This window comes from Pipistrellus hanaki, assembly GCF_964339955.1.
Source record: "Pipistrellus hanaki genome assembly, chromosome: 2".
In the NCBI taxonomy this organism is placed as follows: Eukaryota; Metazoa; Chordata; class Mammalia; order Chiroptera; family Vespertilionidae; genus Pipistrellus; species Pipistrellus hanaki.
In genome coordinates, this window is record NC_140504.1 from 169,796,606 (window position 1) to 169,818,071 (window position 21,466).

The 21,466-nt window shown below is 50.5% G+C and overlaps 1 protein-coding gene across 1 annotated transcript; it reads right to left on the minus strand.

The window, feature by feature from the left end:
• Nucleotides 1-12,242: 12,242 nt before the first annotated feature.
• Nucleotides 12,243-21,121, minus strand: LDLRAD1 (low density lipoprotein receptor class A domain containing 1). The gene is made up of 6 exons (XM_084872843.1): nt 21,044-21,121; nt 20,595-20,649; nt 18,157-18,285; nt 16,128-16,265; nt 14,207-14,335; nt 12,243-13,974 (listed from the first exon to the last, which is right to left on the minus strand). Exons 1-6 carry the CDS (start codon nt 21,062-21,064, stop codon nt 13,826-13,828), a joined length of 621 nt encoding a protein of 206 aa, XP_084728969.1. The 5' UTR covers nt 21,065-21,121; the 3' UTR covers nt 12,243-13,825.
• Nucleotides 21,122-21,466: the final 345 nt, after the last annotated feature.

A 21,466-nucleotide genomic window follows, 5' to 3' on the forward strand; every position in this document is an offset into this window, starting at 1 on the left:
AGTTGTAAAGTGAAAAGCAGTGTAGCTTATTTCCTTTGTGGACTTGAAGTTGGGCTTTAAAGTGTCATTTGGCAGACAGCAGCACACCTTGCCTAATCCCTAGTGCAAATAAACAGCCTTGCCAACTTTAGCATATGTTGTTACGAAAACTTGAGTCTAATTTGATTACCCTCACTCCCATCCCCCCGCTGTGGTGTTGCAGTGCTATCCCAGCAAGTGGCATCTGGAATTACTTCTCAAACATTCTCCCTGTTCGGATCATTTTGGAAGGCAAATTTTCCTGCAAAGCAATTTCTGATCACTTCTTTTATAAACAGTTTACTTTTAGAGCTAATGTTTCATTTTCTTTAAAGGATCTCATTTTCTTTGCTGGTGATTCCCTTAAATATTTCTTATTTGATCAGAACAGTTTATTGTAGTTATTCGGATGGAGTTAATGAAAGTCTAGGCTTTTTTTAAAAATGAATGAGATGAAGGTCAAGAATTTATGACTGGCATAAAATAGATGGAAAAAAGTGTGTGTGTGTGTGTTTAATTTACCTGTGAGGATTAAACTATTTCTAAGTTATAATTTCTTATTAGAATTGACTTGCTGACTTATGGACTTTGGGCAAGTGACTCAATTCTGTTAATTCTTTGAAACTTTGCCACCTACCTGCATAATGCTTACAAGAATAAATCAATGTTTCGCAGTAAAAAGATAGTCTTTGCCTTCAAAAAGCTGATATTGGGAGGTGGTGGTGAGTTAGACAATAGGGCAGTAAATCAACAAGCAAAGTTCACATAGTGCGAAGTACTTTAAAAAAAGTAAAATGGGATATTGGCAGATGGGTAATTAATTTAGGTTTTTAAGTTGGTGGGTTACAGAGGCATCTCGGAGGAAATGATGTTTGAGTTGAGAGAGAGAGTAATAAGGAGCGAATCATACAAACATCTGGGTGAAGAGAGTCTCAGGGAAGAAAACAACCTGAGTTGGGAAACGATGGCACATTCTAGGGACAGAAAAAAGAAAGACTTAACATCAGGTGGCTGGTACGTAGTGAATAAATGGCAAAAGATGTGTTTAGGAGACAAGTGGCAGATCCAGCCCTTGTGAGTCGTGGAATTTGCATTTTTACTTTGATGGAATAGAAGGTCACTGATCATGCATAAATCACGTGTGATCTGATTTATACATTGAAAGGTGAGCCCTTGCTGCTTGCTGGGCCCAATGTATGGAACATGGGTCATAGTGGAGGCAAGAGGGGAGGAGGAAGCCCAATCAGGACCGTTAAAGTGCAGGTGAGAGATGATGGCAGTAGGACTGGAGTGAGAGTAATGACAATGAGAAGAGGTTGATTAGGGACTATTTTGGAGGCTGAACTGAAAAGTCATGTTGATACATTTGGTGTCAGGGTGTTAAGGAACAGAAGGCGTCAAATCAAAACAATTGCTTCCTAGGGTTTCGCCTGAGCAACTGAATGGATAATAGTGTCATTTACTAAGATGGGAAAATACAGGTAAAGAATGGGGGTGTGGCTGAGACCGGTTTGGCTCAATGGATAGAGCGTTGGCTTGAGGACTGAAGGGTCCCAGGTTCAATTCCGGTCAAGGGCATGTACCTTGGTTTCGGGCATTATCCCCAGTGGGGGTGTGCAAGAGGCAGCTGATCGATGACTCTCTCTCATCGATGTTTCTAACTCTCTATCTCTCTCCCTCTCTGTACAAAATCAATAAAAAATATATTAAAGTACTATGTATTAAAAATTAAAAAAAAAAAAAAAGAATGGGGGTGTGTGGGGAAATCAAAGTTTCTGTTTTAGACAAGTTTTAGATGCTGATAGGCAATTGGTATATGAGTCTGGAGCTCAGGGGAGTGGTCAGAACTGAAGATATAAATGAAGTTGGGGTTCAATAGTATAGAGCTGATATTTCGTGCCCATGACTGCATGAAATCACCTAGGGAGAGTGTAGATAGACAAGAGAAGGCCTGAGACTGGGCTTGGAGCCTTCCCACACTTAGGATGAAGCAAAAGGGGAGTGGATGTTGAAGTCGAAGATAAAACCAGGAGAGTATAATATAACCCAGAAGTGAAAATGTTTTGACAAGAAGGGAGCAGTGTTAATGTTTCAGAGAAGTTCAAGTTCTGTACAGAATCCTAGGACATCATCATAGCTCTTTGTTTTACAGAAGGGGAAGCTGAGGCCCAGAGAGAGGAATCTGATTCATTGTAATGGTTAATTTTATTTGTCCAGTTGGCTAGGTCATGGTGCCCATTTATTTGGTCAAACACCAGTCTGGGTGTTGCTGTGAAAGTATTTTATAGATGTGATTTACATTTAAACCAGTAGGTTTTGCATAAAACAAGTTGCTCTTCATTGGGTGAGCCTCATCCAATCAGTTGGACAAAGGCGTAAGAGAAAAGACTGAGTTAAAAAAAAATTTTTTGAGTTGAGAAGGTAGCCAGAGGAACACCTGATACAGAAAAATCTGTTTTGCCTTAGCTGGTTTGGCTCAGTGGATAGAGCATCGACCTGCGGAATGAAGGGTCCCAGGTTGGATTCCGGTCAAGGGCACATGCCCAGGCTGCAGGCTCGATCCCCAGTGGGGAGGATACAGGAGGCAGCTAATCAATGATTCTCTCTCATCATTGATGTTTCTATCTCTCTTTCCCTTTCCCTTCCTCTCTGAAATTAGTAAAAAAATATATTTTTTTAAAGTCTGTTTCAACATCAGAAAGTTGGTGACATGACACATGTTTATACGCTGAAAGGAACAAACTTGTAGAGAAGGGAGTAGCCTGGCCACCAGGTCTCCAGGCTCATCAGTCCTTACCCTTCCAGAAAGTGGCCGTGCCAGGCAACAGTGGCTCACAGGAGCAAGAGGAAGCCGAGGCTCAAGGGAGTGAAGGCAGCCCTGGGCAGCTCTCAGGGAGGCTGGTTCAGGAGGCTGAACAGCCTGACCCCGGAGGAACAGTCAGTGACCTGGGGAGTGTGCAGCTTGAGAGGCCTCGGCGGGAGACCGTTAACTGTTTTCAGAGGAAGGGCTTTCCTGGGGGCAGAGGGAACAGATGTGTTTTCTGGATTCAGAACTAGTTAAAGACAGTTTTGGTTCTGTAGCAGAAGGAAATTTCTAAACTCACAGCTGCTGGGAGAGGTGGTAAGTTCCTTGTCTTCAGAAGTGTGCACACAGAAGCTGGTGATTGATGAGGTTGCTATATAGACAATCCAAACTTCAGGCGGGGGATTGGATGCCCTTTATAAGCCCATCCAGACGTGGGAATCGCTAAGGTTATCAGGCTTCCCTGGTAATCCCAAAGTGTTTCGTGAAATGGTCAAAAAGACTATTTTGATGCATTTTATTAAAAATAATTGTACCAGCCCAGCCCACGGCGGCTCAGTGGTTGAGTGTCGACCTGTGAACTGAGAGGTCCCGGCTGGATTCCTGGTCAGGGCACATGCCTGGGTTGCTGGGGGCTCGATCCCCAGTGTGGGGTGTGCAGGAGGCAGCGATCCATGATGCTCTCTCATTATTAATGTTTCTATCTCTCCCTTTCCCTTCTCTGAAATCAATAAAAATATTAAAAATAATAATTTGCCACATTTTATGAGGCTTGGAATAGAAAGTGACAGCATAGCTTGACAAGATAGCACATCCAGCAAGCGTTGTAGCTCCTGGAAGGAAATCACTGGCTTAGGATTTGGGTCAATGATTCCCAGATGTTCCTAAGGGTCGCTTGGGGAGCCTGTAATCAAAGTGCAGATAACCCTCATCCCTTCATTCTGATTCTGGAGAGTTGGTTGGCCCGAGGAACCTGCATTTTCATCAAGCAACACCCCTGCGTGACCTCCCACCCCTACCCCCAGGAGTCTGATGTGGCAGATCCCAGGACTCCTCTTTGGGAAACTGGGTGCAGATGATGGAGTGAGGATGGCAAGGGTTCCCCAAGGAAAGTACTCTGAAATCTCTGTGTATCGCAGAGGAGAAGCTATGCATGGCTGTGTGGGGGACTTGCGGGGAAAGTCGGGGTGAAAATTTCAGACTTGCTCTCAGGTCCAATGTTTCCCTGTGGCATTGAGCAGGCTAAACGGAGGATTTTGCAGGCCTTAACCTCATTTACTTCCGCCACTCCCATCTGGGGAAAATAGGAGACTCAAGTCACTGCTTCAGACTCCCAGCCTATAAAATAAAAGAATGAATGCCTTCTCAATGAATGGGGTAGAACAAATCTCCAAATACAGACACCCCCCTGCCCCAGGCCTGACTGGGCCTGGAAGGCTTCTGGGAGAGCATCTCCTGCCTTGCTCAAAGATTCAGCAAGCAGACAAGAAGGAGTAATGGGATCAGCTTTACCCTCCTGCCTGAATCAACCAAAAAGTACACAAAGACTATTGGAAGCAACAGTTTTATAATACTGGACACCAGGCAATGAAGGACAGTGAACCCTGAGAGACAGGAAACAAGGTGAGCCCCACAATGGCTCCAGCTTACTGCCTGGACAGAGTTTCCAGGCTGCAGCACGGAGCAGGGAATCCAGGCAGATAAAGCCCAACAGAATCCATGAACTAACAAATGAAGTGAAGAGTTCAGGAAAAGCAAGGCAGTTAGTGGTCATAGGAAAGAGAGGTGGAGAGGAGAAAGCTGCAGACACAGAGAGCGCCAGAGAGATGTAGAGAATGCCCCTTGAGGATTCAACACGTGCAAGTGAGGAACCTGCCCGAGGCCAGGGAAAGACCACCCTCCAGGATTGGAGGGAGCAGTACCTGAGGGCCACAGAAGACTGGGAAAACTGGCGTGGCTAAATTAATATCAGACAAGTAGATTTCAGAGCAAAGACTATTATGAGATAAAGAACATTAATTAGTAATAAGTGGGTCAGTTCATCAAGAAGATGTAACAATCCTAAACATGTGTGCACCTAATAACAGAGCTTCAAAATGTATGAGTCAAAAACTGAGAAACCTGCAAGGAAAAACAGACAAATACACAATCCTAGCTGGAGATTTTAATACTCTCTTTTTGACAAGTAATAGAACAAGTAAACAGAAAATGGGCAGGATATAGTAAACTATCAACCAATTAGGGTGATTTATAGAATCCACAGCAGCAGAATACACATTATTCTCAAGTGCACACGGAATGGTATATTTCTAGCAAGACCAACAAAGAAAAAAAGGGAAGGCATCAGTGAAAACGATAATCTTCTAGCGAAACCGATCAGGATAAAAAGAGTGGAGATGCAAATTATAAATACCAGAAACAAGAGAGGTGGCATTGCCGAAACCGGTTTGGGTCAGTGGATAGAGCGTCGGCCTGCGGACTGAAAGGTCCCAGGTTCGATTCTGGTTAAGGGCATGTACCTTGGTTGCGGGCACATCCCAGTAGGGGTTGTGCAAGAGGCAGCTGATCGATGATTCTCCCTCATCGATGTTTCTAGCTCTCTATCCCTCTCCCTTCCTCTCTGTAAGAAATCAATAAAATATATTTTAAAAAAAGAGAGAGAGGTGGCATTAATACAGTTTCTACAGATATTAAAAGGACACTAAGGGACTATTACAAATAACTTTGTCAGTAAATTCAACAACTTTGGCCCTAACTGGTTTTGCTCAGTGGATAGAGTGTCAGCCTGCGGACTGAAGGGTCCCAGGTTAAATTCTGATCAAGGGCATGTGCCATAGTTGTGTGCACCTCCCCAGTACTGTGTGTTGCAGAAGGCAGCTGATCGATGTTTCTCTCTCATCGATGTTTTTAGCTCTCTATCCCTCTCTCTTCCTCTCAGTGGAAAATCAATAAAAATATATTTTAAAAAAAAAAGAATATCTGAGGTATTAAGGCACAGGTCTGCTCTCACCACTTCTATTCAACATTGTAAATAGCTGCAGATAAGACAAGACACCCAGATTGGAAACAAAGAAATAAAACTTTTTATTCAGAGGCTTTATAATTAGCTATATAGAAAATCTGATGGACTCTACAAAAAAAAAAAAAAAAATCTACTAGAATTAAGATGTGAGTTTACCAAGTTTGTATTATGGGGATCAATCTACAAAAAATAACTGTTTTTATATACTAGAAATAAAACTTAAAAGTACCACTTACTATAAAAAATGTGAAATACTTAGAGATAAATCAGACAAAAGCATTATAAACATGTACACTGAAAACCACAAAACATTACTGCGAAAAATTAGAAAACAAAATAAAGGGAGAGATATAATGTAATGATGGGTGAGATGACTCAACAATGGTACAATGGCAGTTCCCCCCAAATTTAATCTGTAGTTTCAATGCAATCCCAGTCAAAATCCCCACAGAACTTTTCTACAGAATTTAGTAAACTGATTCTAAAATCCAGATGGAAATGCAAAGGACCTAGACTAGCCAAAACAGCTTTGAAAAAGAACCAAGGAGGAAGACTAACACTACACGATTTCAAGACTTACTATAAAGTGACAGTAATTGATGTCCAGATAGACAAATAGATTAATGGAGCAAATAGATTTCAAATAAATAAATAACTGATATTTGACAAAGTTGTAAAGGCAATTCAATAGAAAAAGGAACAACTGGATTTCATGTGCAAAAACAATAACAAAATAGAATTTTGATTCATTCTTTGCACTATCTACAAAAATTAACTCAAAATGAATCATAAACTTAATTATAAAACCTAAAACTATAAGTCTTATAGGATAAAATCTTTGTGAACTTGGGTTAGGCAATGAATTTTTAAATGCAAAAAATACAGAAGTGTGATTCATAAAAGAAAAAAAATCATAAATTATACTTCATCAAAATAAAAAATTTCTGAAAGACACTGTTAAAAGAATAAAAAGAGCCCTGGCCGGTTTGGCTCAGTGGATGGAGCATTGGCCTGCGGACTCAAGAGTCCCAGGTTCGATTCTGGTCAAGGGCATGTACCTTGGTTGTGGGCACATTCCCATTGAAGGATATGCAGGGGGCAGCTGATTGATGTTTCTAATCGGTGTATCTAACTCTCTCTCCCTCTCCTTTCCTCTCTGTGAAAAATCAAATATATATATATATATATATATATATATATATATATATATATATATATATATATAAAAATTTATTTTATTTATTTATTTATTTATTTTTTTAAAGAATGAAAAGACAACCCACAGACTGGGAGAAATATTTGCTAATTGCGTATCTGATAAAGAATGTGCATTCATAATATATAAAGAACTATCAAAACGTAACAATAAAAGACAAACAATCTAATAAAATGGGTAAAATATCTGAATGAACCTTTTACCAAGAACAGATAAATGGATGGTGAAAGAGCACACCAAAAGATGCTCAGCATCGTTAGTCATTAGGAAAATGCAAAGTAAAATCACAATAAGAAGCTAGCACACACCTATTATAATAGCTAAAATTAAAAAGGCTGACCAGACCAAGCATATAGAGCAACTGGAACTCTCATAGTCTAATGGCAGGAATGTAAAATGATGCAATCATTTTGGAAAATAGGCAGTTTCATAAAAAGTTAAACCACATCCAGCCATTCCATGCCCCCAAGATAAATAAAAGCATACATCAATATATAGAGAGACTTGTATATAAATGTTTAGAGCAGTTTTATGTGTAATGGCCAACACTGGGGATAACCCCAAATCCATTAATGGATGGGTAAGTGAAGACTACATTTCTTCAGCCTGGAATACACAAATACTATCCACATAACAAAATGCTACTCAAAAATAAAAAGAATGACTACTGGGCATGTAACAACATGATCAATCCCTTAATAGTTATCCTGAGTGCAAGAAGCCAGACAGACAAAAAGAGTATATACTGCATCATTCCATTTACATAACATTCTGTAAGAGTGCACACTAACCTATACCGACAGAAAATAAGTTGGTGGTTGCCTGTGTATGGTAGTGGGGATGGGGAAGGGTGAGACAAAGGATTACGAAGAGTATAAGGACATTTGAGAAGGATGGATATAGTCGTTATCTTAATTGTAATAGGTTCGTGGGTATATAGTTGTGTTAAAACTTAGGAGAATGTACATTTTCAATACCTGTAGCTTACTGCACATCAATAATACTTCAATAAAGCTGATTTAAACTGTATATTTGATTGAACTGTATATTTGATTGAACTATATATTTAATTGAACTCATTGAACTGTATATTTAAGATCTGTGCATTTCATTGCGTGTAAATTATACCTCTCAGACCAGTTTTCAAAGGACTCAGAGAAATCATTTCTCCCTTGACTCAGGTGGCCCTGAGATCCCAGCAGCAGCCAGCAGGCAGCGTCACTGTGGGTCGGCCCCTTCCCTCTCTGGGAAGCTCTCGGTGCCTCTCCAGCTTTGATGTCTGTAGTTCAATGAATCTGAGGATGAACAGAAAGTCCCAGGCAAACAGCAGTGGCAGAGGGTTAAGTCGCACCAGATTTCCAATCCAAACCCTGGGGTGAAGGCTAAGCCACTTTAAATTCCACCCATCTCTCCCAGCGTGTTTGCACAGCGAAGAGCCTGTTGTACTTAAAGTACTGATCTTGGAGCCGGGGCCGGGGATGCTGGGAGATGGCAAATATTGATGCTGGCTGGCTGGGTTCTTAAATCCCCTACTCTGCGTCTTTCCGAACCTGGCTTATGGAGTGTCGTTCGCAAGGTTGCTGGAGCATCTGCTTCTTTCCGAAAGGAAGAACCAATAACTAAGAAAAGAACAAACGCAGTCCTGCTAGTGCCAGCCGCCCTCGGTCTCCAGGCTGCCACCCCCTGGCCTGGGTTTCAGCTCTTTCTTCTAGGGAAGCCTGGATTAGAAAGGGTGAGGCATTAAGGAAGGATGTGGTGGGCTCTGGATTTGGGTCTATCAAGGTTTGATCCTGGTCAAGTCCTTTAAAAGCTGTGTGATTTTGTCCTGGCTGTTGTTGCTAAGTGGTTAGAGCAGTGGCCCAGACACCAAAGGGTCATGGTTTCAATTCCCATTCAGGGGCACCTACCTGGGTTGCAGGTTCGACCTGCGCATGCAGGAGGCAACTAATGGATGGTGTATCCTCGGTGAGGATTAACGAAGAACAAAGAAATAAAAGCTATGTGATCTTAAGCAAGCAACTTCATGCCTCTGTGACGTGCTCACAACCAAACCAGGTTCCTGGAAATGAGATACAAGAGACAAAACAACCAAAAGCTTGCCATGGTGCTTGGCAGGTGCTCGGCTCGCTAAACATTGGCTGCTAACATTCGTTAATCCCCTGACACAGCCCTTGGCACGCCCTTTCTTTTGCCGGGAGCTCTGCTGTTCCTAAGCGGGGTTCCCAGGCCAGCTCTCACCTCTTCCTCTCCTGCTGGCCCGATGTCCTTATTCCTAACGTCCAGAGCGGGGAGCCTTCTTTGCAGCCCCTCCTCGGAAGGAGGAATCCAGTGTGTTCTTCCTGCTGAACTCCTCGGCCAGGTCCCTGCAGCCCTGAGCCAAGTTCACTCCCTGCAGCCCAGAATCAGAGGCTCTTCCTCCAGCTCCAGCCACGGGGGACTGCTTCCCACCTCAGCCGGGACTGCCCTGTCCCCACCTCCCACCAGCTCCATCACGGCCCTGCTCAGGCATCGCCGCCACTGGAAGCTGCCAGACCTCGAGACATAACCTAAAACAGTGAACCACCACAGCTAAGTGCCCAAATACCTGGCTCTGAGACCCACATGCCTAGGCCCTGAAACCAGCTGCCTGGCCTGTCTAAGCTTTGCATTAAAACAATAGCTCCTGCCTGGCCGGTGAGCGTCAACCTATGAACCAGGAGGTCATGGTTCAATTCCCGGTCAGGGCACAGTTCTGGGTTGCCGGTTCAATCCCCATCAAGGGGCATGCAGGAGGCAGCCAGTTGATTATTCTCTCTCATCATGGATGTTTCCATCTCTCCCTCCCTCTCCTTTGCTCTCTGAAATAAATAAATAAAAATATGTTTTAAAAAAAACCAGCACCTCCCTCAGAGTGCTGTAGGGAGGAGGAGAGGCACAGCGCCTGGTTCACAGTAAGCGCTCGGCCAGTGCTAATGTGCGCCCCTAGAAACCTGGCTTTTGTGTTTGTGACAGCTTGGATCTCGAGAGTATCATGCTAAGCAAAATACATGAGATAGAAAAGGACAAGAACCATACGATTTCACTTGTGGGATATAAAACAGAAAGCAATAAACAAACACAGTAAACACACAAACGTGTAGACACAGATACAGTGTGGGGGTTACCGGAGGGGAAGAAGGTGGGGGGAGGAGAAGGGAAAGGGGGTCAAATAGACGACGATGAAATAAGCCAGACTGTGGGTGCTAAGCACACAATGCAGTGTTTAGATGTTGTGTGATAGAATTGTACACCTGAAGCTTACATAATGTTATTAACCAATGTCACCTGATAAGTTTAATTAAATTTAAAAAAAGAAAAGAAACCTGGCTTTTAGTCCTCACCCTGCTGCTGACACGCCGAGTGGACTCGGACAAGTTGGTGTCAGCCTTGGTTTCTCTGTCCTGAGAAATGAAACTCCCCGGTGTGCCGCGCCAGCACGGCCCAGGGTGAACCTGAGTGGGGGCGGTGAAGGATTGAGAAACGACAGACACGAGAAGAAAGCTGGGTCTGGGTGGGACGCTGCTTCTCTGATGGAGAGACAGCGCCTGGGGCGGCAAGCCGTGTCTTTGTTTTACAGCCAGATGCCACGAGGCACAGTAAGGGCGTGGTCAAGATGTTTACCACATTCTCGTGGGTTTCAATCCTACTCAACTACATGCACCTGAACTCTATCAAGCCCACATCACTCAGGCACGTGGGGCCACGTGTTCGGACCACAGGTTCAAGCTTACAAATACAGCTGTTGGCTATCATTGTGCTGGGCCAAGCTGGGACTTGCACGTGGCCATGAGAGGACTGTGCCCTCCCATTAGTCCGAGGCTTGAACCTGTCCAAACACTAGTCGCTCTCCACACCCCAGGGACTGTGCAGGGCCTTGGTGGGGAGGGGTGGGTAAAATGATGTGCAACCGTGGTGCTGATGCCTCTGGGAAGAGCCACAGGCCACTGAAGAGGCCTAGGACCAGGTGACCACCAAGGCCCACCTGTCTCTTTCCACGGGCCCAGCTGATGCACCACCAGCCCCTGCCGGGACCTGGATGCTCTCCTGCTGTGTAAGCCACCAAGGCTGACTGATACGAACAACACAGGCCCGTGGTCCTGTGGTCTGTGCCCAGTGACCCTCTTTTCAACAACCGATGCTCAGGGTGCCAGCGACGTGCTGGCATTTGAATGCCGAACCAGCTTCTTGCTCCTCAGGGACCGGCTCAGCCCTCTCTTCCCCTGGAGACGGGCGCCCTGTTGGAGAAGGCATGGCCCAGGGAGGGAGGCCAGGGGCTCCTTCTCAGGCCTCTGGACTCCCCCTCTCCCTCCGCACCCCCTGACTCCGTAAGTGCTCCACGCTCCACCAGTAAGCAGCCCTCGACATCCCCTCTTCTCTGCCTCCGTGGTCCCAGTCCTGGCGCGTCTTTCCTGAACTGTTGTGATTGAAGGTCATTGTAGCGCTGGTAGATGTAGCTGCTGCTGTTTATCATGCCTGATGGCCACTGTCCTGAAGGATGAAGTGTGACCTGCGGTGCCCTCCAGAATCACGTCCCTGCTCACCTCCTCAGCTCCTGCGGCCCCACCAACCCCACTGATGTTTTGGCCGCCCGCGCCTGCTGGCATTCCCTGGCGGAGCCACGCCCTGGCGCACAGTCACGCCTTCGTTCACACGGCCCGCCAGCTGGGAACGCCCTTCGCTTGCACCTGTACCACCGGAAGTTCTCCTTCCCTCCAGAACCAGCCTGAGTGGCCCTCCTCTGGGGAAGAAGCACCTCTGGATCGGTGGTCAGAACCCAGGATGCCCCGAGTGTACCCGCAGCGCCTCACTTGTGCTGCAGTTGGAGAGAGACTCAGCGTAAGGTGCCCGGCGCAGGGCTGAGCATCCCTCAGGCAGGACCCCCGAGGTGCCCTGCTCCAGGAGCGGGTCCTCCGTGCATCAGGGTCAGGAACATGACCGTGTTCCCGAGGCTGCCCAGCATTTCCTGCACCCCCACCTCCCATGGGTGAGCTGCCCCCTCCGTGAGACCCTGTGCTCCTCATGTGCTGGGACCCGGGTGTCCTCACTCCGGGCGCCTGGCTCTCCGCGGGGCCGAGGGCAGGTGCGTAGGGACTCTTCGGTGAGTGATGGATGGAGCAGAGCTCACCTGTCTCTCAGTTCAAAACTCACATGAGACTGATGCATGAAACTGATTTTATTAATTTCCATGGGGATATGCCTGTCTCCCTCAACAGGAACACTCTTGTTGACCAGATTTCAAGTCTTTCTTTCAGAATAAGGATGGGACACTTTCTGACCCTGAAGCTAATTTTAAAAACACCCCACAGGGACTCTGCACATCTCTATCCCTTTGGCCCACAAACCAAGAGATAATTATGACCCTGCTAGCAGTTCTCAACCTGTGGGTCGCTGGTCCCACTGACTCTTAGCTGGTCAGTGGGACCATCGGAAAACACAGATATTTACATTACGATTCATAACAGTAGCAAAATTACAGAGTCCCACTGACTCTTAGCTGGTCACCTAAGACCATCAGAAAACACAGATATTTACATTATGATTCAAAACAGTTGCAAAATTACAGTTATGAAGTAGCAACGAAAATAATTTTATGGTTGGGGGTCACCACAACATGAGGAACTGTATTAAAGGGTCGCAGCATTAAAAAGGTTGAGAACCGCTGCCATAAACTATGTTAAAGTTCCACTGACTTTACTGTATGATCCTAGGCAAGTGATTTCTCCCACTGGGCCTCAGTTTCCTCATCTGTTTAATGGGAGCATCCACCCTTGTCTGTCTGGGTGAAGCTGAAAAGCTCTGCAGAGAAAGAGCTCCTTCACTCAGGCTCTGGGGTCAAAATACAATCCTTACAACAAGAAAGGACTGGGCTGTTTGCCTGGGCACTGGGCACGGGGTGGAGGGAGGGGCGTGGTGGGGTGAAGAATGGAATGGACAGAAGGGCTTCTCTTTCTCCATTCCTTCTACTCTACAACTTAGAGCCTCCTGGATGGCTCCCTCTGGCAGGATGACAAAGCCCCATCTCAGGTGCAATTTCATGGGACCAGCCGGCAGGCCTGCAGGATCACTGCCACGAGGAAGATGCTAAGGCTGTAGACCAGCCCAGCATGCCTGCCGCGGGTACCACAGACAGGAAATGGCGTACTCGCCACATTAGGGCGAAGGTCCTCAGCGTGGGGTTCGAGCCCAGCCTGTCTTCTCTCTCAGGGGCCGTAGGTCAGGCTCTGCACGCCTGCCCTGGAACAGGCGGATTTCCTCTGGGTGGCCCACAGGCCGCCCAGAGCCATGAGGCAGAGCCCCCGCGCTTTCGTTAGGAGCTAACATGCTGGTGAGCTCTCTGTCCCTGGAGGCATTCAAGGAGATGGTGAACATCTTGAAAGCAGGACAAGTCTTATTCAGAGACAATAGTGTGTCGATCCCACTAGGACTCAGTGGTCGGCAGACTCATTAGTCAACAGAGCCAAATATCAGCAGTACAACGATTGAAATTTCTTTTGAGAGCCAAATTTTTTATACTTAAACTTCTTCTAACGCCACTTCTTCAAAATAGACTCGCCCAGGCCGTGGTATTTTGTGGAAGAGCCACACTCGAGGGGCCAAAGAGCTTCTTGTGGCTCGCAAGCCACAGTTTGCTGACCACGGCACTAGGTGATCTCGATGGCTCCTGCCCGCCCTCACGTTCTTCGATGGGAAGCTCCTGGGAAGGATCACCGGTGCCATTCAGCCAGCGTCCTGCTCTGCCCGGTGCCGCTCAGGGCCCCGGACAGAGGTACTCGTCAGACCAGTCGGAGCAGTGCTGCACGCGGTCCCGGCAGAGGCTCCTCGGGATGCAGTCACAGTACCTGAAGACCACGGCGGAGCAGCGCCACCACCCAGGGCCGCAGGGTGGGCATGTGGTCACTGGAGGGACAAGAGCCGACAAAAGAGCTGCTGTAGGGTCCTGGAATGCCTAGGACTGACAGCTGCCATAGCTCCCCAGAGCCCCCCATCCCATCTGACACGGGCTGGCTGTGTGCCTTATCGCCCATCTTTCTAGAATGCAGGGCGAACCTCAGCGATTCCCTGGTCAACCTCTGCTCTCTGGCCTCTGCCTGGCCACCTGCCCCGGCCCAGCCTGTGCCCAGACCCCCACCTGGGCTCAGTTCATCCGAGCAGTCGCCACAGTTGTTGGTCCCGTCACACTTTTGGTCTGAGTAGATCCAGGAAGCTGGGTTTCCGCAGCGGGCCACAAGGAAGCCGGGGAGGCGCTGGGGCACATCTCCTACAGAAGACAGATGAGGCGGGAGGAAGTCCACATCTGGCCACAGCTGTCTCAGGTCAAGATGTGGTACGGGGGAGGGTGCTATTGTCCCAGCCACCTTGGCAGTTGCCTCTATCCCAGGAAAGGCATGAGGAAAAGGTCTTCCTGGAGAGGAAGGGGGTCGGATCAAAAGGAGAGACAAGCTCGTTCCCTGTATATCCAACAAGAGGCCCAGAGAGTTGCCTCTCTCTTCCTCATTCCTTACGCAGCTCATATATATGCATCCCCACCCTATGCCATTGCCCGCCCTTTCCTTCCTCTAGCGAGGTCCTCCTTGACACCCACCCAAAACCAGTCTCCTTCAAGTCCATTCCACTTCCTTTACCTCCGGGGAGCCTTCTCCAGCCAGAACACAACAATCGTAAACGTGAAGTCCTGCCCGTGGGTCCCAGACCTCAGAGAGGAAGTGAGTTCACATGCCTGGCGAGAGGGACTCAGAGCGCCTTTCTCGAAAGTGGATTCTGTGTTAGGCAGCAGGGATGGCACAGCTGCCAGAACTTAACACAAACTCAGGCCACGTCCCTAGAGGGACAGCCCGGACTCCGGAGGGGGAAAGCCTGTGCTCCTCGGACTGACCTGAGCCCGGCCCGTCAGAAGTGCCAGGAGCGCAGTGGAGCTGCCCTTGGAGAGGGAGGCGCCAGCTGGTATGTGCTCTGGGGGGTGCGGGGAGAGTGGGGAAGACCATTTGCAAGGGGGGTGACTGGGAGTTCAGAGTGTGGCCCAGGGAAGGGAACACTTATAATGGGGGTGGGGATGCACTCGCCAAATTCATGCAGTGCCACCACCGTGGATACAGATTACGATGTGGTTCGTGGGGGACGGGGGTTGATGAGAGGTCAGAGTTGGAACCCATTGAGGATGCGGGAGGAGACATTCCCATGAAAACACACGCAGTGGCGGGAGCAGCTGCCTCAAGCTGCAGGGAGCTCCCATCCCGGGAGTCTGAAGCAGAGGCGGGGTGGCCTCTGTGGGGGTTGTTGTGGAGGGGATTTAGGCACGGGCTGGGACATAACTAGATGACTTTTAAGATCTCTTCTAGGTTTATGATGTAATGACCCTCCCCTCATTAGGGCCCCTACTCCACCCACATCAGCTGACCAAGTTCTCTCCCTCCGACGGAAAGTGCCCTGGCTCCTCTCTCCTGAGAACCCATTGTCAGGTCTTGAAGGTCTGGGCCAAGATCTTCCCATTCATTCATTCATCCTCCCATTCTATCATTCAGCAAATCATTCAGCAAATCATTCAGCAAACCATTCCGAATACCCCTCTGTGTCCTGCCCTGCATCAGGCATTGGGACCCCAGAGTCAAGCAGACCAGGCCTGCCCTGGAGGAGTTCACAGTCTGATGGTCATGGAGACGATGCCAACGGGAAGTGTCAACCAAGGCGACCAGGGCTGGGACCAGGGCCGCACAGAGGCCGTGGGAGCCCAGAGCAGGGGCCTTAGCCTAGTCTGAGAGTCAGGGAAGGCTTCCTGGGGGAGGCAGCCCTTGCGCTCTGCCATGAAGTCTGAACGCAGGTTCTCAGGGCACGGAGACGCACAGAGTGAAGGCATTCCCTAAGGTGGGCACGTACTTCTGTGTGTGGGCGGGGCAGGTGTTCCTGGCTGAGGGACTGAGGACACAAAGGTGCCTGGTAATTTCAGGGACAATTGAGCCTCGTTTTGGCTGCAGGGATAGCTGGAAGTGGGGGGCAGCCCCCAAAGGGCCTGGGAGGCCCATCCAGGGCAGGGGCAGGGCTGGGCGGGTACTCACGGCACAAGGCCTCATCCTCGTCCTCGCCGTGGGGACAGGTGCGGACGCCGTCGCAGACCCCGCTGGCCGGGATGCAGCTCCTCCGGTCCCGGCACAGGAAGCCGGTCCTGTTCGCCAGCGTCACACAGGCCTGGGCCCCTGAGCGGGCGGGGAGGCCCCGGAGGGTCAAGGGTGTGCTCACCAGGGCATCACCAGGTTCCCGCACCCGAGACCCACCGGAGCTGGACTGGGGCTGGGGCATGAGCCCAAAATCCCAGCTCTACCACGTGCCAGCTGAGTGATCTTGGGCAAACGGCCCGACCTCTCTGAGCCTCTTGTTCCTTGTCTGCAAAATGGGGACCATAGTACACACCACAGGACTGTTGGGGAGACTTACACACCCCAGAACGTAGGCTGTGCCGAGTAAGTCATGGTTCCCTCCTCTACCGAAAGCTTATCGACATCTCACAGGCGGCTCCGGAGGCCTGGGCTCAGTCCACGAAGTGGTTTTAACGGTGGGGCTCCGGGCACCAGGCTCGGTTCTCAGAAACAATGTATTGGGCCTGGCCTGGCGACCATTCATTCTGCCGTCATTCCTTACACCCGGACCTGGCCTTATGGTCTGCAAAGCACTTTCACATTTTTATCCTGTTGCTTCCCCGAACCCCTTTGAAGTGTCCACATTATCCCCATTTTACAGATGAGAGAGGGAAGGCTCAGAGAATCGAGACAGGCCAGCGACAGTTAATAACCAGGCCGGTGACTCGGCTCTTTCCCGAGGCTGGGGCTGCCTCGCCAGCGTCCAGGAATGGCGGGCACCATCTGAACATGCCTGTCCTTCTGAGAGTCTTCCCTCCCATCCCACCAGGGGGCACCCACCCCCAGAGCTGCTCCAAAGGATTAAAGGAGAGAGACTGTCAGATGAGCTGGGAGGCCACCCTGGCTCCGAGGCCATGCGTGTGTACACACATGTGTGCGGGCGGGAGATGAGAGCGGTTTGTGCTTGCATGTCTGGGGCACGTGTGAACCATGTCTTAGCTCCCAGAACTGCCTCAGCTTATATGAGGGGATCTCACTCTCAGGAATTCTCACATTGTCACACACACATACGCGATTCAAACATGTGTACACACAAGCACAGAGATATATACAAGCACATGGGCACATGCATGCATACATAGACTCATAACACAGAGACACACGTGTACACAGGCACATGAATGCAGCTCCTCTTGTGTGCATATTTGCCCTAAATGCTCATGTAGAGAGCACAGGCATGTAGAGAACTGGTTTTACCCCCTCCCCCCTTATCCCCTTACAGCCCCCAGCCTGGCTACAGAGTCATGTGTCAGAAAGGTCCATGTGGTGACACCCTCCCCCCGCTCAGTCCCTTCCCATGGCTCTCTCCCTCCCCAGGGCAGCCTCTGAGGCCCTGGCCCTGCTCCAGCTCTGTGAGTCCCCTGGCCTCCTTGCAGTCTCTCTCCTCACGGTTCCTCCCGCCCCAGGGACTCCGCACAGGGTGCTCCCTGGGCTCTGGGTGCTCCTCCTGCCACCCCTTCGTGCCTCAGCTGCCTTCCCCTTTTCAAGGTGCCCGTCAGAGGACTGGCCAGAGGCCCTGTTCCAGACCCCATGAACCCTGCCTTAAAGTGCCTATTTGATTCATGTTTATGTCGCTCTCAAATGGTCAGCTCCGTGAGGGCAGGGCCCATGGGGGGCCTCACCACTTTTTCCGGGGCCACATTCCCATCCTGTGTCATGGAGGCACCACTGGGACAGCCAGGCCAGGGGAAGAGGAAGCCAGGGGGCCGTGGGGCCCGCAACAAGGCTTCGAACCCAGCCTGGGAGTCAGGGCAGGCTTCCTGGAGGAAGTGGGTCATCAGAGCTGGGTCCTCTCAATAGCGCACATTACAGATGTGTACATGGAGGCTCAGAGACATACACACCCTGAGGAATGGTCTAAAAGTTACTTCATTGGAGAAGCCAGTCAGGGTCAGGGTGCCCCTCGCCCTCTCGCAGCAGGTCTGACCCGCCCACACGTGACCACCCTGACCTGGTGTATGTGGTGGGGATCCGAGGATGACGACCAAGGCGATGAGGCCCGCGACAGCCGCCAGCAGGAGCAGCACGAAGGCTGAGAGGCAGGCCCCTCGGCGGGAGCAGCAGAGGGCCACGCAGCCTGCTGAGAGGAGCAGGAAACCAGTGATGGAGCAGCCAGCCCTGGGACCCAGGGCGCCCCCTCCTCCGGCTCTTCCTGGAATTGGCCCGTCTCCACCTCAGTTCCCTGGAGGAGGGGGTTCCTAAGCCTGCTATGATGCTCTCATTTCTGCCTGTGGCCCCAGTCCTGTAGCCAGCGGGTGGCAGTTGGGATGAGGGTCCCCGGTTTCTGCTCCGCTACCCTCCCACAGGGATGTCTCCTCAGGAGGCAGGGGAAGATGGACCTGCTCTTTGAGCCCCTATCACGGGGCAGAAACTATAGCAGGCCCTCCAGAGCCGTTCTTTTTACTTTTCAAAACAATATTTTGTAGACGAGGAAGCCGAGGCTCAGAGAGGACAGGGTTCGGGATCACCGTATGCGGAGCTGGGATGTGAGTTCACACTTGTTAGCCATCACAGCCAGAGCCCGTCCCACGATGCCAGTGACGGTCCTTCCTGCAGCTGCCAGGAGGCCGGTGGGAAGCCCGGCTCCCCCGCGTCCCAGCCGGGACCCACGGAGACGCCACTTCGCTTCTCCGTGCTGTTCCCTCGTGTGGAAAATGGGGGTCATCCTACCTTCCGTAGCATTGTTGAGAGGACGAGCTAGTTAATATGTTAAAACAGGGCTGGGCACTGAGCAAGTGCTATAAAAGTGTTAGCTTTTTTTAAAAAAATTTTATTTTATTTTTTTATTGATTTTTCACAGAGAGGAAGGGAGAGGGACAGAGAGTTAGAAACATCCCACCGGGGATGTGCCCGCAACCAATGTACATGCCCTTGACTGGAATCGAACCTGGGACCCTTCAGTCCTCAGACCGAGGCTCTATCCGCTGAGCCAAAGCGGTTTTGGCAAAGTTTTAGCTTTGTTAGTATTTATTAAGCACCTATCATGTGCCAAGCTGTATCCTAGGGAAATAACAGTAATATAATAGGAGACATCCTGCTCCCTTAACTTACTTGGCTCCTTTAATTTTTGCTTGCTTGTGATATAACGAAAGAAAGCTTTACCGGGAACCTACTACCCGGTTTCCCCGAAAATAAGACAGTGTCTTATATTAATTTTTTCTCCCAAAGTTGCACTAGGTCTTATTTTCAGGGGATGTCTTATCTTTCCATGCGCTAGGTCTTATTTTCGGAGGATGTCTTATTTTCGGGGAAACACGGGTAGGTGTCCCGCTCTGTGGAAGACACAGAGGCAGCCATGGCTCAGGCTGTTGCCCTCTGAGAGTTTGTAGCTGCACGTCGCAGGCAGTGCATGCAGGTTAAAAGAGGAGCGTGGCTACATCTGCTGTCCTCTGGGCCCCAGTTATTTCAGAGAAAGGAGAACAGCTCGGATGCACCTTTCTCCCCAGGGTCGTCCAGCCCAGAGGCAGGCACACAGTAGGTGCTTTGTGAATACTTTGACATGGGGTAAGGGCCCCACTTTGACGTCAGTTCGGGGCGTTTCCATCCAATCCACTCATGTTGGTGGAGCTGCCTGTCCTGCTCGCCCACTAGTCAGACCTGCCCCTGCGCAGCTCCCAGGGCCGGGGAGTGAGTGAGGGTGGTGAAGGAAGGGTGAGCACGGTACCTCCGCGCTCAGAGGAGGGTGGGGTTTCCACGAGCAGGTGAGGGGAGCGTGCAGAGAGAGGAGATTCCAGGCAGAGAGCAGAGGAGGAGTACGGTGTGGGGGGTGTGGGGGGCAGCAAGCGGCCTGGTGCGGCTGGACCCTGGGATGGGTGTGTATTGGGAAGGAAGACAAACAGCAGGATCGACAGCATAAATCTAAAACCAATAACCCTTAGGAGCCCTGGTCGGTAGCTTCCTTGTTGTCAGCAAACACGGGGTAAGTAAGCTCAGGTAACCAGGGAGTCAGGACGGTGCAAGGCTGGGCAGGAGGAGTGTCCCGGTCAGCCAAGCAGACACGCCCCAACCGTGTGTGCAGCCCAGGCCGCGGGCGGGAGGGGCCGCAGGAGGCTCCGGCGGGACGGAGGCCTGTGCCCAGAGGAAGATGCTGCGCTCCAACGCGGGCAGGCCCTGGGGGCCACCCCCTCGGGGCAGGTGGGGAAAGAAGCCATTTGTCCCACAGCCACGCCCACCGTGAGCCAGGGCTGGAAATGAGCACAGATGGTGGCACCACCCAGGACAGACACACAGGAAGCAGGTGGCTGTCAGCAGGCCGACCAGGAAGCGGGGAGGGAAGGACATGGACGTAGGGGGCGGAGGTCTGAGGGGCAGTGGGAGCCTGAGGGTGCTCTCTCTGTGCCTCCGTAGCAACGGCTCAACCTCAGGGGACCCCAGGCCTCCGTGCGTTACCTTCTCCCGGGAGGACTTTGGTCCCAGCAGCAGCAGCAGCGCCATGGGTGTCCCCCTGCTCGGGAGAACAGTGAGGGGGGGGGGGGGGGAGGTGAGCGAGGTCCCGCCTCATGGAGCCGCACCAAGGAGCTTTTCAGAGAAGCCGCCTTGGTCCCTTGGTCCCTCACAGAAAACTCTTCATGCCTGCTTCCCATCCCCACAGCCTGGCCTGCACCGTGCCCTCTGCCCAGGAGGACTTTGCCCCCACTGTCCACTTGGTAAACACTCATCCCTCACACCAGCTCAGGCGGCTCCTCCTGGGGGAGGCTTTCCCTGACGCCCCCTCCCATCGTGTGGATGGGCCCCTCCCCACAAGCCCCCTCCGGAGCAGAGGGCGCTGAGCTAACTCAGCACCCGTCCTTCCCTGGGCTGGCTTCCCCAGGTCAGGAGCCAGCCCAGGCCCATCTCACCTGGGGGAAGATCTTGTTCATGCCTCCGGACACGGGAGCTGATGTTAGACTTCAGCTCCGGTTCCCTGCCTTGTCACCAGGGGCAGCCTGGGGGAGGGAGGACGGAAGGCCCTACCTGGCCGCACCCTCCCTGTGGGCAGTGCCTTTCCAGGCTGCCTCCCAGGCCGAGGAAAGGGCAGGAGGGCCCTGCTTCTGCCCCGCCTTTCCCCACCCTGCATCTGACGGCAAGGTCAGGAGAACGGGCCCTCTGAGGGCCCTGCCCCTCACTCCCCTTCTCTGAGCCTCAGTTCCCTGGTCCAGAAAATAGAATAATTAGATTAGATGTAAGGGGTGTCTTCATTTGGGGATCCCCATAATCAGTTCCTGAGGGTGAGGGAACTAGGGTATTTATTTGCCAGCTCCTGCCAGTCCTGGGTTGAGAAC